This window comes from Ptychodera flava, chromosome 7 (assembly GCF_041260155.1).
Source record: "Ptychodera flava strain L36383 chromosome 7, AS_Pfla_20210202, whole genome shotgun sequence".
NCBI classification, from domain to species: Eukaryota; Metazoa; Hemichordata; class Enteropneusta; family Ptychoderidae; genus Ptychodera; species Ptychodera flava.
The window spans coordinates 38028058-38045185 of record NC_091934.1 but is presented as its reverse complement, the minus strand read 5'-3'; the positions used below and the strand labels follow the sequence as shown (position 1 = coordinate 38045185).

Here is a 17128-nt window from a genome sequence, read left to right as displayed (position 1 = left end):
TATGAACTGCATATTACACAAAGGCTATCATATTTAAGTATATTTTTTAATAAACACCAGTTTCAACCTTTCATTATGAGCAGCAGGTCAAAATTTACATAGTGCTGATTTAAAAAGTAAATTTTTCTCTTCAAATTACGTCAGGTCTTCTTTTAAAATTTTGCATAAGTATTCAACTTTCTTGATTTGCTTATATCATCTAACCACAAAACGTATATCTATATCGGGACGTCTTTTTTCTTAATATTTTTCAAATATTCGTCTTCGACGTTGAGGGCAGAATCGCTTCTTTCCCACCGGTACTTCTCCTGCGAGCGGCGGGTTGATCGATCTGTGATTTCATTTTATAAGCGGCAAATGTTTGCAATAGCCATTTCACATATAGCTTATAGTTTGGCTGCGTCAGAGTTCTTTTAATTGAGATTTTTCAGGGTAGAATGATAACAAAAACTTAAACAATACCATATCATGTTACCTCAGTCGAGTTCATGTCCGTCATTTCACGGTTCAAGTTCACTCATATCATTGCTAGTGTCAGTACTTCAAAGTTTTCGAAAAGCATTAGGATCTGTGTCGTGGTTAGTTGGCGGCCATATTTGTTTTTGTGAAAAACCTATAATAACTATTAAATAATGTTCAAAATATTTCTCGTCCAAAACTAATTCGATTATCATTGAACTGGATTTTTTTCATTCCACAACTGGTGTGTCACGATGGACATATAGGTACGAGTTGTGCAAAGGTCATTTGGATCAGTCATGTTGTGTGGAGGCCATATTGGTTTTTGCGAAAAACATATAATTACCAGTGAACAAAAAGACTGCTTGAATTGAAATTTTACTCATGTCATCACTAGTGTGAGTATGCAAAAAGAATTTAGATGGTCACGTAGTTTGGGCGCAATTTTTCGTGAAATCAAATTTACCTCTATAAAAATGTTAAATTCAAGAACCAACACAACATTTGAACTGAATTTTACTCACGTCATCGCTAGTGTGAGTAATATAGTTTATGGATCGGTCATGTCGTTTGATGGCCATATTGGGTTTTGCCGAAACCTATGATAATCATGGAATAATCTTCAAAATATTTGTCTTTCAAAACCAATAAATTGTTTTAACAAACATGTTTTCTCATATCATCACTAGTGTCAGTACTTCCAAGTTTTCGAAAGGCATTAGGATCGGTGTCGTGGTTTGCGGCTATTTTGGTTTGTGCGAAAAACCTAGGTGAATTTTTCCGTTCCATCACTGGTGTGTTGACATGTAGGTGTGCAGAGCACATTTGGATCAGTCACGTTGTGTGGTGGCCATATTGGTTTTTGCGAAAAACCTATAATTACAAGTGAATAATGTTAAAAATGTTCTTCCCCAAAATTAATGCACCATTTGATCAGATTCTGCATTTCACCAATATCATCATTAGTGTGTGTACTTTTATTGTTTACATAAGGCGTTAGGATCAGTCATGTGGTTTGGCAGCCATATTGCATTTTTTCAAAAACTTACGGTAACCAGGGAATAATGTACAAAATCTTCTATCCAAAAACAATGCACTATTTGAAATGAAATTTTACTCATAACATCATCCGTGTATTTTTGTGTATCTCAATCACTACTTCACTCCTTTGGCCCTGGAAACGATGCTTGACACACAAACAATCGTATAAGAATGTAGGAACACATATTCGAAACGAATCAAACACAAACTTGACACAAAAAAAACATTTTGGATAGTATGGTGGGGAGTTTAGCGCCTAAGTCAAATTTTTGTTACCTTTATAAAATATAACCCAAACATTTATTTCAGATCCAAACATTCTGTTTTGATTTTATTTTTGCCCAAAATTTTGACCAAAAGCTGGAGTTCATAATAAGTACTGTTCACCTGGTCTGAAATTTTCAAAGAATTTACAGAAAAATTCATAAAAAATTGTAAAATGTGTCACAGTGTCATAATTTTGGTGGGAAAAAGTACGGCACTCAAAGGGTTAATTAAGGTTCGTTTTCGCTCATTGCCAAAAGGCAAAGGTTGGAATAACGAATTAGTTTTACCGGAAGTTTACACCTTTTCTTCCTTAAACATTTACCTTACTCCTATTTTATTATGGACAATCTACTTATTTCTCAAAACCTTGTCACAAATTAAATGAAAACAACAGCGAGGTTTTAGTGACGACAACTCGGATATTTATGAACTTTCCGTGCTTTCACTATGGTAGTCGAGTCGGAGACATCTGCACGTGCGCGTTAACACCGTCTTGCCAAAACTGCGCCAAATGATACGTCGGTGTCCTTGACCTTTACGTCGCAGAAACCATTCTTCTCTAACAGGAGGCTGTACTCTCTTGCCGACCGTTCCTTGCCTTCTGCAGCGAGTAACATGTACAAGCACTTGCGGGACTACGTAACTGGACCCCGTCTTGTCGTCACTGTAGAGAATCTCTGCTATGAGAACAGCGCCACCTATAGAACACATTTTGAAATCGTTGTAACGTTTTTGTTCGCACAATCAAACCAGCGCTCGAGGGTCTATTCTTACACCAAATACCTGTGCTGTACACAGGGTACTGCAGGTATTATTCGTCTAGAAGTCATGTATTAAACTTTTTTCATTATACAAGCCTTACCTGTGTCTCGTGTGTGCCTATTACTTAACCCTTGCTATCTCTGCATAGCCCTCCCTAATCCCCTTCATTAATTTGTTCTGCCGATCACAAGAGCAGGGGCCTATCGCCCTGGCCAAATACCTAGTTAGCAGCTCATAAGGTTCTTCTTTTACCTTATGAGCTGCTAACGATTTATTTGGTCAGGGCGATAAGCCCCCGCTCTCCCGGGCGCGCTGCAGTTTCTTGTTCTCCTTACAGCATATAGAATGAAAAATATTCTGTTTTGCAAAGTACTCTGTATATGTGTAGACCGTAATTATTGTTATTCAAATGAATTCCAGTCCAGATTTGAATTCCGTTGTAAATAAAAAAAAATGCTGACAATACACTTATGGCTGTGTTGATAAAAGTCAGACTTTTCATCACGCTTCAGGGAGTAGGACAAGTAACTGCAGTGGTTACAAAAAACAAAACCACAAAAAAATTAGCCAAATGTTTACAGCTATAAATGGACAACCCAACACATATTTCATATTGACAGGAGATAGTTTTGTGTCAAGTCCCCCTTTAAAGGCACTGTTCGCGATCCCTGGGATCGCCTTTGTTCTAGTATGTATGAGGATTATGGAGGTGTGATAGCCTTTTGTTTTCCATTGAAATTGTAATCTATTAAGTAAATTTTCTAATGAGACAATCTGGCACCAACACATGCCTTTAAGTCCCCAAATCCTTTCAAACGCCCCTAACATATCATTGATATTTTCAAATCCAACGTCAATTCTCCTTCCCTCTCCAGAGGTGTTTTAATGGAGCCGTAGCAACTATAAATCAGCGCGTGCGCTGTTCTGGCGACTGTCGTCCCTTACCCTCTTGTTTTGCTTCATCTTTATGCATGATATCGTCAGACAATTATAAATGACACTTTGGACATGAAAGCCTTCACATACATTACCTCCTACTCACAGCTCACCTGGTGTCAACGCAGAGTGTGCCTTCTGGAGAAGCTGGTTGATTTTATCTTCTTTCCAATTATGAAAAATTCTTGAGAAAATATAAAGGTCTGCCTTCGGCAACTCATCAACAAAGAAATCTCCAGCCACGAATTCGACGTTAAGTTGTCTCACATCGTCTGGCTCAAAGTGTTTGCTTGCTTTGACAACAGGTGGCAATTCCAGTACTTTGATCGACATTTCGGGATAAGTCCGGCTCATTTCGTATGCGAGGGCGCCACTTCCACCTAGTAAAGAACATTTTATTGAATTTCAGACGCCAAATATTTCGATGGTAGCCTTTGAGAAAATAGAAGACTTAGATGTACACTTACCTCCGAACTCACAAACAGTCTTGAACGCCGACAAGTCAAAGGCTTTGGCTGTAACGCCACCAGTCATAATCGATAACCCATGCATCACCCCAAGGAATTCAATCGTACTAGCCTCATTCGAGAAGAAATTGTCATAGAGCTGGCTGCCGGTAACACCAGACATTCTGTAATGTTGTTCTTTCCCTTCACGCACAGCATGAACTAGATTAGCCATCATGCCATATGCTGTACGAGCATTGTACAGGATAACTCCTTTCAGCGAGGTTTTCGATCCCTCGATCAGATATTTGGAGGCTGCCTGGGTGTTGGAGAAAAAGGCTGAAAAATCGAAGGTTGAATTTTGATTAGTATTGCTCCTTTCACATGCATCCACATGAGCAGAACTTTGAGGTTGAAAATGTGAATTCCGACTACAGAATATAGAAAAACCTTAGCAGATGTGGCTACTAGACTAAATTTGAGCAGTTACCCGTAGTAGTAGAGTAACCGTGGACAACTGGGATTAAGTAAGAATTTTACACCCATTTTATTCATTTATCTACATGAAGCGAAGGAAAAATTAACCATCCATGTAACTAAAGTGTGACCCTGACCTATATACGAACTCACGCATGCGCAACAGTGCATTGTCCTGAACTAAGCGGGCCTGCTGAGCATGTTTATACACGTTCCGAAGGTGTACGGGAAATTCCGTGTGAGTCATCACCATCAAACTAGCCTATATAAAGGAGCTTTTTTTACCTGTGTTGTCAGTCCGGCCGGTCGCGGAGTCTGCTGATGTTGAACACGAGAGTTCCTATCGGGGCGAACTAAATTTCATATCCATTCAATCCATAATGTTTTAAATATCTTTCCAGAGGTGGACTAAATCCTTCTTGTTTTTGAATTTCTAGCGCCTGATGAAATATGTCCTGAATAAGTTCTGACTCCGGAGCCTCCTCGTTCCGAAGGGTTGCGCCTTTTTCTTGTATTTGTGTAAGCAGCTGTTTATATTGCCATAATAATGTTTATATTTCTCTCGTCTCTTTGCTACACCAGTTTTCCTTGTATCACATCAATAACAACACCAGGTATAGGAGTTAAGGCTAACAGTACCGGAACTGTTGGAATTGCTGCTATACAGCAGAGCTTACAAGAATTCCCTTAGTAATATTAAGAGCCATATCAATTCGACCCATTAATTTATAACTTCGTCGATATGCAGCACTTGTTCTTTCTATGTAATCAGCCAATTGTTCAACGCTTTCAACAACTGAGATGTGCATTTTTACTGTATATGTAAGGGGGGATAAAAAATAATTGTAGTAATATAGAAATACAATATGGCAGAAGGAGGAGAAGATATACCACTCCAGGATTTCGATGATGCAAATTTAAATGATGATGATGACGTACTGATGAAACAACTTTTTCCTATGATGATAATGCCCTTGCAGAAGCCGATCCTTTCCAGGCTGGCTCACGCGATAGCCCGCAGGTGGGTCGTTTGGATGAACTTAGAGTAGGAAGCAAAATATATAAGGTTAATCAATTCTTAAAGGAGAATAAAATTACTAATCCGGATGCACTAAATGTATTGGCTACGGAATCTGAGATTAGGGATGGAAAGCTGTATTATAAAAACCTCAAGCTGTCTAAAGATAGAGGAGGTGGATTTTATAAGCTCACCACATTAATGAGAGAAAAAGGAGGACATGAATTTATTAGAGATGTACTCGGAGGTCGCTCTAGCGCAGAGCCCGAAAATGTGAGTCGTGAATTGCATTCTGAAGATGTGAAACCGATAAAATACCGGCTGAGAAGATGACACCAAAAGACATGGGTATATACAAAGATAAACTGACAGAGTTACGGCAAGATGCTTCTGGTAATGCAGATAAAATACGAGCTTTGAAAATAAAATCGGACCAATGGAACAATCTAAACCCAGAATATAGAGCTTTTGTTGATGAATTAAAGATAGCAAATATGCGTCTTGATGAGCTTTACAGTGAAAGAGAAAATCTGTTAGAGCAGACAGAACTTACACCCGAACTCAGAACAAGACTAGCTAAAATTGATGATCGAATGAAGTACAACTTGATATGATCAGTGGGGCACGTGAAAGACTGGCTACGACTAGGTCTCTTCGTGATGTAATTTCCGATCCAGAATTGTCACTCAGGCTGAAGCTGACTGAGTTATTTAAACGAAATGGTATTACAATCGCTGCCATACTGACTGCCCTTGGAATGACAATATCAACAATTGCCCTGGCTGTAACTAGAGGAGGAGCGGGAGCAGGGGGAGCAGGAGCAGGAACTGGCGCAAACGCAGGAGGTTCAGGTCCGCCCAAAGTATATACAAAAGCGAAAGAAATTGTAAAGCAATTTGGCGAATGGTTAAAAACATTGGCCGCAAAAAGTGCTGCTGCAATACCAGGTTTAATCGGCTCCCTCGTCAGTTTTCTATTAAAAACAGCAGGATCGGTGTCGGATTTGTCGGAGAACAGCTATGGATATTTTTAACTGGATTAACATTAGTCATTATAAATAAAATTATGTATTAATATATCACACTCCCTACAGCATCAACATGTTTGGTGAAAAGAATATTGCAAAGTTTCTTTCTAAAATAAAGACCTGTTTGGTTTCTCCGTCGAATTGGAATGGTGCAAACTCCGACGAGTAAATCGACATATACTTCGAGCAAATCCAGGTGTCCGACTCAAAGATGATAATCTATATCATAACATATTAGCTTTCGTGAAGGAATGTCAAAAGACTAACTTCTTTAAGCGATTAGAATTCATAGCTGTATTCCAGGATACTGAGGATGACCAAGAGGCTCATCATCTCCAAGAATATTGGGTCCTTCGATTGATTCGCGACACAGGCAATCGATTTATCTTTCAGGCAGACGGAAATATTTACGTAAAGATGTGATTTTTTTTTCTAAGTCATTATATACACGAAGTGAAATGTAAGATGTGATTTATTTTCTTTTTTTCTTCTACTATATACATTACACGAAAATGGGGTACGATAGAACATTATTACCGACTTTCACCAACCGAATACCGAATGGAACGAAGTCAGAAAGAACTCATCACGTGATTGCTCATAATCCAAGTGAGGCAGATCCAGGCCAGACACTTATCATACGATGTCCGAAGTTAGAAAGCGGAGTACTCTTAGTTCCAGATACTTTCAACCTGGTTTTTGATCTCGAAGTAATGGGAGATGAAAATAACCGAGTAGTACAAAATGTTGCAAAAAATTTGGTGGAGCGTATGAAACTCACATTTGAGGGTCAGACACTTTTCGATTTGAATAAATATAACCTTATTGAATGCTATCGCGATCTCTTCAAACATAAAAAGGAGAGATCGAACATGACACTGTACGGAATTCAGAACGAAAATCTAAGAAAATTGAGAAGCGGTTCGACCGATGGAGATGCCACCGTCATGGGCGATAAGTTACTTTTCGACACATATAAACAAAATATGCTATTCGTCTCACTCATCCCCTCATAACAGGTCATGGAGTTGCATATCCATCAGCGTTAGGGAGTCATATTGAATGGGAAATTACGCTTGCACCCATCTTACAATTACTTATCGCTTATAATAATATTTTACAGCCAATTATAAATTAAAAAACATTCAAATGGAATACGAAACAATTTCTGACCCCGAACTCGCGAGGTCAACTGCTGGTTATTACAACGGTGGAAAAAGTTACCTTTACGAGCATATACATTATTTTAGAAAAATCCCATTCAAAGAATCGGACACGGTTATCAATGAAAATATAAATGTACCACGACGTAGCATTAGAGGTATCGCAATACTCTTCACTAAAAATCAGTATCATGCAGAACTGAACAGTGAATTTTTCTTTAACCCCTCCATTGAATCTGTGTCTGTAATGATTGAAGGCATTGCAAATAAAGTGTACGCTCAGAAGATGATACCAAGACAATTTTGGCGAGAGGTGCGACGGTATTTTGCTGAAGATAAAGATTGGTGTGAAATTGATATAGATGAGGTCGATTATTTGAAGAATAAATTTTGTCTGTTTATCGATCTGCGTAGTTTTAAAGATATTGAGTTTCATGGAAATGGTTTAAAAGTAATGAACACAAAGGACGGAATTCAACTTGAAATTCTGAAGAAAGACACCTCAATTAAGGTTGGCGATGACGCTCACGATGTCATATATTTGCTCACATTTATGTTATCAGTGATGCCCTGGTCTCTATTGAAAATAGTAGATTAAAGTCTTTACAATTTTAACCATGACCCGTCGTCCGTCCTATCGGCCATGTTTCTGCCAGCCATTCGCCCGTGTCTGGATTATATAACTGCACACGTTTGATATCATTTGGCGCCATCATGATTTTACTACGCTTTTCACTACGGATTTCTCCAGCCTTTTTCCGTACAAACTGTACAAATTGTGCCGGCTCCGGCTTCTTCCCAGTTTCAAACAGATCTTTATAATCTTCAAAGTTCAAATGTTTTCTAACACAAACATCTTTCACCCCTTTATTTTTTTTCGTCTCGGAAGTTGGAGTTCGAAAAGCATACACTTTCGAGCGTATGCCGACAAAATCAAGAATAGGTTCACCATTCAACTCATCTTTAATTTACCTATCACTTTTTTATTAATCTTCGGAAAGTTGGGTCCACTCATCCCACTAGTATCATATATAGACTTCTCACCATTCTTTTCAACATCTTCTCGGACTATATCATTGAAAGTGCTGACGCGGAGCCGTCCGGGGAGGCGTTCGGGATCGGTACACTGTAAACAAAACTGTCAGTATCCATGTAGGCTAATCGTATTCCAGGGAACTTGACCGAAAGTAATTGTAATGCGTCTCATACATAAGCAGCTTAGAAAGTTCCAGTACTGCGGCGCCGATGAAAACTGGTTTTACATATCTATGCTCATCCGTTTTCAGTTCCAGTAGGGCACTGTCGCAGGAATCACCATCCTCTCGGAAGTTATGAAAGTTATATGTTTCATCTTTGGATTATACTTCTGAATCTTTTTACGTCCACTATCCGTGCCGTTCCAGTCCGAAACAAATTTAAAGTCTCTGTACTTTCGAACATCTTCTATTGTCTTACCGAACATTGCATTATTCATCAGCTTATAGAAATTCTTTTCAAAATCTGTCCTCCCCTTTGCCCTCATTTTAGTGTTAAAGTCGATATATTTCTCGAGACACGGAGCCTCTTCGAAAGCAAGCACCCGATAAATCTTTTTCAATCTCATTCCCATCCGAAGATAGAATTCCAGCAACTTGTAGTGTAAGACATAGGACTCTCTATCCATCACACTTGTAATCAGTCGACCGCCCTGCCTCGGAAATTCATAGTGATGCGGTGCTAATGGCAAATCGCTGTGTTCTTCATGTAATTCGGGGGGATATTCTAAGTCTACTTCTAGAAAACTTGGTGGAAAGGTGGCGCCAGGTCCCCACGCTCCGCCGGCTCCGCCTTCCCATTCCTCCCACTCTTCCATCGTCATCCAATGAAGTCCGCCCGTAGGCATTGCCTGACTCATTGCCCAGCCGTAGAGATTGTTTGCATCGAGATATTTTATTTCGGTCACCGGCTTCTCTGGATCTTAACGTAAGTATTCCCGCCGGCGGGGCCAGCGTAAGCCGGATGATTTGTCTGTAAATAATGAATATTACACTGGCTGATGCCGCCTCGAATTCCCCGTTGTACGAAAGTCATCTGCTCAGCATCTTGAATGAGTTTAAACTTATTACCGTGTAAAGTAACATAGCATCCCATGTCAAGCCGGGCGCTGACATATAGTGGGCTGGATCTAACTTGTACGCTTCTAAACATGTGTCACGGAAATTTTCAAATATATTTGCAAGAAGTAGAACGTCAGTCTCACAATAGAATTCCATATAATCACGAATCGTCTTACATCCAACTTCGTCCCATACTCTTAATGCATGTTCGTAATCAGACTCAGAAATCCCCTCTTCCGTCAATTCGCTATAAAATTCCCCCTCTCCGGGAGCTGGTTCTCTCCCAGTCTGTCAACCGAGTCTAAATATTCGTAGGGGAAGAAACCTTTCGCCCTTTGAATGTCCGGGTACGTAAGTGGTACTGCCGTCCATCCGTGGTTCGGCACAGTCGTTGCCAACTTCGCCAATGACCCCATCATCAGCTGAGCACTGTCCATAAACTTTATAGAAAAGAAACGTCTCTTTATCTCCCTCTTCCCTCCGGCAACAACAATTGAGGCGTGAAAAATAAATGTTTTCGAGAGACCCATAATTCCTCCATTGCTCGTCTTAGCTATGATTTTAGGCTCTGGTCCCCCTCCGGCGTCGATTTCATGTAATTCTTTCAAAATAAAAGAACCATCGTATCCCTTGAGGTTGTGAAAGTAGATAGGAATGGTTCTCGACGGCCGGCATCCTTCGCAATAGAAGGTCGCCTCCTCCTTCACTACTCGGTATCCTGCCGGCTCTCCACATGCAATACAGACTGGATCACATCCGTCGCGCCGGTAATTAGAAGGATCCCTCATCGGTATTATTTTCCAATAATACGATTTAGAATAATACTCGGCCCGTTCTTTCATATCCTTTAGAAAGTCTGTAACACAGGAGAGACCTGTGAATGTTCTTTTACCATAAACAGTGGGTCGGCCCGGGCCTCGTTCCGAAGAGGTCCGCGATCCTCCCCACCCCCGTTCCACCATAACATACGAAAGACAAATTGGTATGTGCGGCCAGTCCCCTTCTCAATAATTGCCTCAGTATCTGCATAGACGACGTAGGGAGAAGGGACCTTCTTCCGATGTCCTTCAAATTGACACACTTCCTTAGGAAAATCTGGCTGGGCAGTGTCTGTTCCACAGTATACCTGATGTTTTTCTAATTCTTCTGTTGACTTAAAACCTCTTTTACAAACCATACAAATACACTTCCGTCTGCGCTCATTCTTTCGATTAGTACGAGAATTACGAAGGCGATTTTCCGCAGTAATTGGTACGAAGTGAGAACGGCCGCCGTCTTCGCCAACTATCAGTAAGATATTTGCTATTTGATTCCTATCACCTTCGGCTCCGCCAGGGGCACTATATAACACAGTTATGTCAGACGGGGAGCAGGATCATTTTCGTAGATCTGAAATACTTGAAGTTTGATGCCTGGATTTTGCTGCTCGAAGCGCCTGAATACAGTCAGATCGGCGGGCGTGGGCGTGGGAATACCTTCCCAACAGTAGTCAGCAATAAATGGGGCGTACGTATTCCATTTTCTCCTTACCTGACCACATTTCTTTTCACGAAACTCGGGGTCGGCCAACTTTAAACTTGCTACGATGGCGTATTGAAAACAGTTCTCGCTGCCCGAAGGTAGCACCAGATCGCTCACACAATGCTTATTTTTAACCATCCGGGAAGTTGGACTGCGCCAGCCCCGAGTAAACTTCTACTAGAATTACTTTAAAATTAAGTATCTCCTCGAGAACGAGACCAGAACCCTCAACATTTTCAATTGTATCAAGCATACGATCGTAGCGATCTATTAATTGTTGCCCCACATCCGATCCGATCCTCTTACATCTTTTGTGTATGTATCATTTAATTTAACATACAATGAACGCGATTGTGTATTACCAGTTTTCGGATCCGATAATTTGACTTCCATTTCAGTATAAACAGAGTACATCTTTCGTTCCGTTTCTAACCATACCTTCAATATCCACCAGCTCCCCGATATCCTTGACTCGCTTGACTTCAGGAAATTCTTTTCGTAAAACTGCTCCCTTGAATGCTGTATGTAATCGACGGGCCATAATAATCTTTATGATATATACTATCCTAAAATTTTTAAAAATGAAAAATAATTATTTTATGATAGGTCATCAAAATCCACTATAATATTTTTGTCAGCATTTATTTGTTTATATATCTCACCTAATCTTTCTAAGTCGACTATTTCTTCCGCATCTTGAATTTCTGGTTTATTAGGTGCAGCACAAAATATTAATCTCTCAACAGTGAAAGAAAGAGCACGTTTATTTAAGCGCGGTTTAAATGCTAAGAATTCTATCTTACTACCTTTCTGGATATTACGAGGTACAATAGCAGGATTTTCTCGGACTGGTAGTAACGGACTCACTGTTTTAAAAGCACAGTCAATTTCTTGAACCATATCAATACATGTAGCGAAATCGTGATTTCTCCCTCCCCCTCTTTTAAACCGAAATTTAAAATACGCCACGCCCTGTGCCTCGCTCCCTCGCTTCTGATACACTTTAGATGGATTGTAAAATCCAGTAGTATTCTTGGAGTGAGCGGCCAGGCTTGCAGCATAACTTTTAGCAGTGCTTGCATCGAAACTTTCCCCTAAGGTACGGAATACTATCAGATCGGTAAACTTTTGAAGACTCAGTTGCCAACGGACACACATTTCATCACATGTAGCTGGATCTCCTCCCGAACCGTACTTAGGTCCGATATTGAAAACCACTTCTAGCTCACTGTCTACATATATAATAGGATCTACATATTCACCAAATACTAATTTGCCTCCATCATCAATTTTGATGTTTTCTCCGGTTTCAAGTATTTTTATTGCATCTGAAATAGAAAGGATTGTCATTGTCTTATCGTATATATCTTAATAAAAAAAAAATTTAAAAAAAATTTCTATGATATAGTATCCCCAAAATGTCATACATATTCATAAATGGACCAACTGGAAGTGGTAAGAGTTACGATGCAGTAAATTTGTCTGCGTCTCACGTACCAGAATTTGACACTAGTTTTTCCAGCAACATTGCCGACTTTTATAATGGGCGCTCCCCCGTTTCGATTGCCGATTTTCAGAATCAGTTTATAGAACATACTCTTAGTTTACAATGTCGGGCTGGGAGGACCTCTCCTTCGGAACGCTACATTATTTGTGACTCTTCCATAATTCAACATCTAACTTTTTCTAGAATCCGGGGCGTGGCAGCGGAAGAAAAAAAGATTGTTTCTAGAGCATTTGACCATTTACCCAGTTTCATTATCATATTCAAAGATATGCCTTGGGATTATTGCAGGCGGAATGTGTTGACTCGAGCCAGGTCGTACGAAATCACCGGTACCGCTTAAAAGAACTAGAAGAGATTCACAACAAGTTCAAACAGACTTTCTTAGAAATTTGCCACGACTACAGGCTTCCATGTTTGGTAATTAGTCGCCCCTTACGCCTGAAGTTCTCAAGAATATACTTAATCCAACGATTGATACAGAGACAGTCGGACCAGTAGATTTTCCACAAGCTTTTGACTTTGGAATTGCATGGGGCAGCCCTTCGGCACGCGATAGCGGCAGCCAGGGATTTTTAATAGACGGTTTCGAGGAGGAGGAACTTGAAAAAGCGTACTTCCCACCTGGTCAAGAACAACTAGAACAACGTCGAGTCTCACTCAAGAACCTACACAAACTTCTTAATGCTTGTGAAACTGTGTGTGCTTATAATGCTCCGTTTGACTTACGAGCACTTGATATGATGAAAAGGGTGGACTTTGGAGTTACTTGTCTATGGTTCATGTCAGTTGTGTACATTATACTTCACCAGAACTTATTGATAAAGCTGAAAAAGGGGCGCTCGAAAGAACGGACCGTGGCAACATGAGAAGTCGCTTTGAAGATCTTGCAAACTTAATATGTTCAGGAACTGAGGTACCACCTCATCCACATACGGCCGAAAAAGATGCAGTAAGTGAACATTACTTACGACAGTACATGATAAATACTTGGCCAGGTGGGGGGTGGAAGTGGGGTGGTAAACTGACACTTTCGGCTTTCAAGAAATTAAGACTTTTTCCATGGTACTTATTGAATAACTTTCGTAAATACTTACGTTAGTACTTACGTAGTACTTGACAAGTACCATGGACAGGAACTTACGTAGTACTTGACAAGTACCATGGGCAGGAACTTACGAAGTTCTAATAACATTTTCCTCCGGCTCCCAACTATTGAAACTTTCTGGATAACCTTTCCATTTTATCAGATAATATTTCTTCCTCTAATTTTTTTCGTCTTCAAAATTCGTTCTACTCTGTACAGCTCGTCGCGTTCTGAAGGTGCGCTCTGAAGTTCATCGGAGTAGAAAGTGCCAAGTATTTCCTCTCCATTCAGATCTTTTATTTTGTAAACTGGTGGCGTTCCTAGTCCAGCCGCATACACAACTTTTGAAACTACGAAAATCTCCTCTGTCCAATTTGGTAAATATCCTTTCTTAAAAGTGGTCTTGTATTTTGTAATTCGGACTCGTTCTCCCGGCTTGAATTCAGGGTTGGCTCCCCCGGCTGCCAACTCAGGACCGAATAGTGTATAAAATGCCTGCCAATCGTTCTCCTCTGTACGTCCCTGGGTTTCATTTTGATACTTCCGTGAACGGTGTTATTGTAATTCTCAAGAAGTTCTGGTAGAATGGGGAGCCAGGAACGTGTCTGTTTATATGTAAAGTATTTCCACATCATCGTCTTAAGGGTCCGATTAAAACGTTCAACGACGCTAGCTTTTTTGTCACTGTAGGTGTGAAACCAGTGAATTCCCACCTCCTCCAACCACCCCTGCATTTTTCGGTTAGTAAATTCCCGCCCCTCATCTGTCTGAAGTTTGTCGGGCCTTCTCCCGGATTTCTTAATCACGTCTTGTAACGCCTGCAGAGTATCATCAGCCGTTTTTGACTGTATCGGCCTGGCCCATGCATATTTACTGAGTACATCTATTACTGTTAGCATGTATCGAATGTTACGGTTCTCTTTTGCGAACGGGGGAGGGAATTCCACGAGATCCGCTTCCCACTGGGCGTCTATCGATGTTACAAAAACGCGCCGGCCGCCCGAACCACCCCCATGAGAACGAGGTACCGGTTTATGTAGATTATAGGTTAGCTGAGTTTTTAACCACTCCTGCACCTCTTTCTTGGTCACTTTCAGTCCGCTGGCCCGTGCTGCGTCATATAATTTTGTACACCTCCAAAACCAGTTTTCGGGTTGTAATATAATTCTCTAAGAGTACCTTCGGTGTTGTCTTCAGGTTCCATGATTAGCTATATTATACGAATAATTTTATGTCGTACGGAGGGCATCTATATAGTACCAAAATCGGCGGCCACCGGACCCTCTATAAATCTCATACTATACGGATGCCGTAAACGAAATACTAGTTTACTGAATGGCCTACTTTTCAATTGCTTGATTAGGCCCACGGCTTCCCGTTCTGACACCTCCATTCCATATTCTTTTATAATAGTTTTGTTGTCTATCTTGTTCGGTGTGTAAAATAGTACTAACATCTGTATGTTTTCCCTGAATGGTTTACTAATACTAGTATATTGTTGAGTCAGAACCCAGACAGATAATCCGTCATGTCTTGCGCTGAAACCAAGTTGGACTAAAACGTTACTGCGCTTCTTCATATCTTTGGACGAGGCGCAGTCATCGAGGATTATTAAAGTGTTCGTTCCAGCCCATTCTTTATGCACGTAGGTTAATGTATCATCCACTGCATCGAGTCCGACTGGAAATATAAACACATTATCATCAGTGAAAATGAATCTTCTATTATACGCTTTATTATTCATGAATGTTGGGCAAATGAATATCACATATTCGAATTTCCTTAAGTACGGACCGGTGAGGAGGTCCAACATAAATTCTGTTTTGCCAGAATATGTCGGTCCAGTTATAATCATGTTGAATGGTGGGGTTACGTATATTGACATTTCCTCTGGATCTATATACTGTAAATTAATGAACTGATTCTGTCTTCTAGTTCTTTTAAGTTACTGGTTCGAGTTAGATGAAACCCAGTCACATCGACAGCATCTGAATGAACTATATAGTTAGTGACTTATTCCAGTACCTACAATAGTAATGAATATTGCTAAAGATAACAAACCAATTTTACCATATTCGTGAATAGGGTCTACGCTGGTTGTAGATGCTGCCCGTTCCGGGGAGGGGAGGGGAGGGGACCGAATCCGAGTCGTGTCATTGTGAGGTGGTGGTGACTCTCCGGGCTCGTCTTGCCACTTCACGGGATCCCCTCCTCCTTCCATCTCGTGTACAGCACTTTCTCGAACTTCCGTGTTTATATCACCATTCACCCCGAAGGACATAGATTCTGTTGCGTATTGCAATTCATTATTATAACCCGAGATTGCCGGGCCCGAAAGATAACCATCTCAGACGGCAAGAGAAGTAAATTGGGTGAGACTGCCATATCAAGTTTACACCAGTATTCATTATTGTGTCTTGATATCGCCTATAACTGATTACTTTGTCGGTATTGCGAATTTCATCTTCGAGGAGAACACCGAATTCTTTTCTTACTTGCACTGCACTGCCAGTATCGCCCACAATGGTACTGCGAATATTCGCTTGTGCGCCAAGTATGCAATATACGTAGGCTTCAAGACTTTCATTGAGGCGGGCGAGACCGGCCTTTGTTAGTCCCGAGTCTCCCTTCAGAGGAATGAAACTATTGTATTGTCCCTCCGATCCATCATTTCGGAAGAAATAATAGTGTGGTCTGTCTTTGTCGGGCAGTACATGTTTTTTCTTTCCAAAAATGGTATGTGTATAGAAAACGCCTCCGTCGGCGGAGAGGAAAAAGTCATGACCGTTGTATATCGCTTTTGGCTGTCGAACAGGCCCACGATTAGTGTAATATTCATATCCATAACCAAGACCTTTATTTTGACCTTTTCGATAACGAAAGTCGGACTTCGTTGGACTTATATTTCCAAATTCTGTACATAGAAGTTCATATTGGACGAGATTGTATGGATTGTCGCCCGCTTTGAAGGTGGGGGGGTCGTCTGGAAGTGCAACGCCCATTTCGTGAAGGATCCGACGTATTGTAAAGTATACATGAAAACGGCAGAATGATCGTATTTGTGGTGGAAATTTCTTATCGAAGAGATGGGCGAATGATATACCACAACCAGTAGTGCTGCACCATACGGCGAAATTTAATTGCTGGTCCCAGTATTTCATGTTTGGACTGCCCAGCCAGACATTACTTTCTTTAGCTGTTGATGAGTGATTACGTTATCTTTAAACATATCCCGAGGATGAAAAGTAAATTTATCTGTCGGCGTTACATATATTTCTAAGTCCATGAGAATAGGTTTTATTCCCCCGTCCGGTTTGGAAGGGG

General features: G+C 40.6%; 1 protein-coding gene across 1 annotated transcript in view; it reads right to left on the bottom strand.

The window, feature by feature from the left end:
- Positions 1-1397: 1397 nt before the first annotated feature.
- Positions 1398-17128, bottom strand: part of LOC139137470 (acetylserotonin O-methyltransferase-like) — a 54025-nt gene continuing 38294 nt past the window's right edge. Inside the window, exons 4-6 of the mRNA XM_070705589.1 lie at positions 3933-4250; positions 3579-3845; positions 1398-2465 (exon numbers count right to left, since the gene is read on the bottom strand). Coding sequence (XP_070561690.1) covers positions 2191-2465; positions 3579-3845; positions 3933-4250 — 860 coding nt within the window. The 3' untranslated portion in view covers positions 1398-2190. The remainder of the gene's footprint in view (positions 2466-3578; positions 3846-3932; positions 4251-17128) is intronic.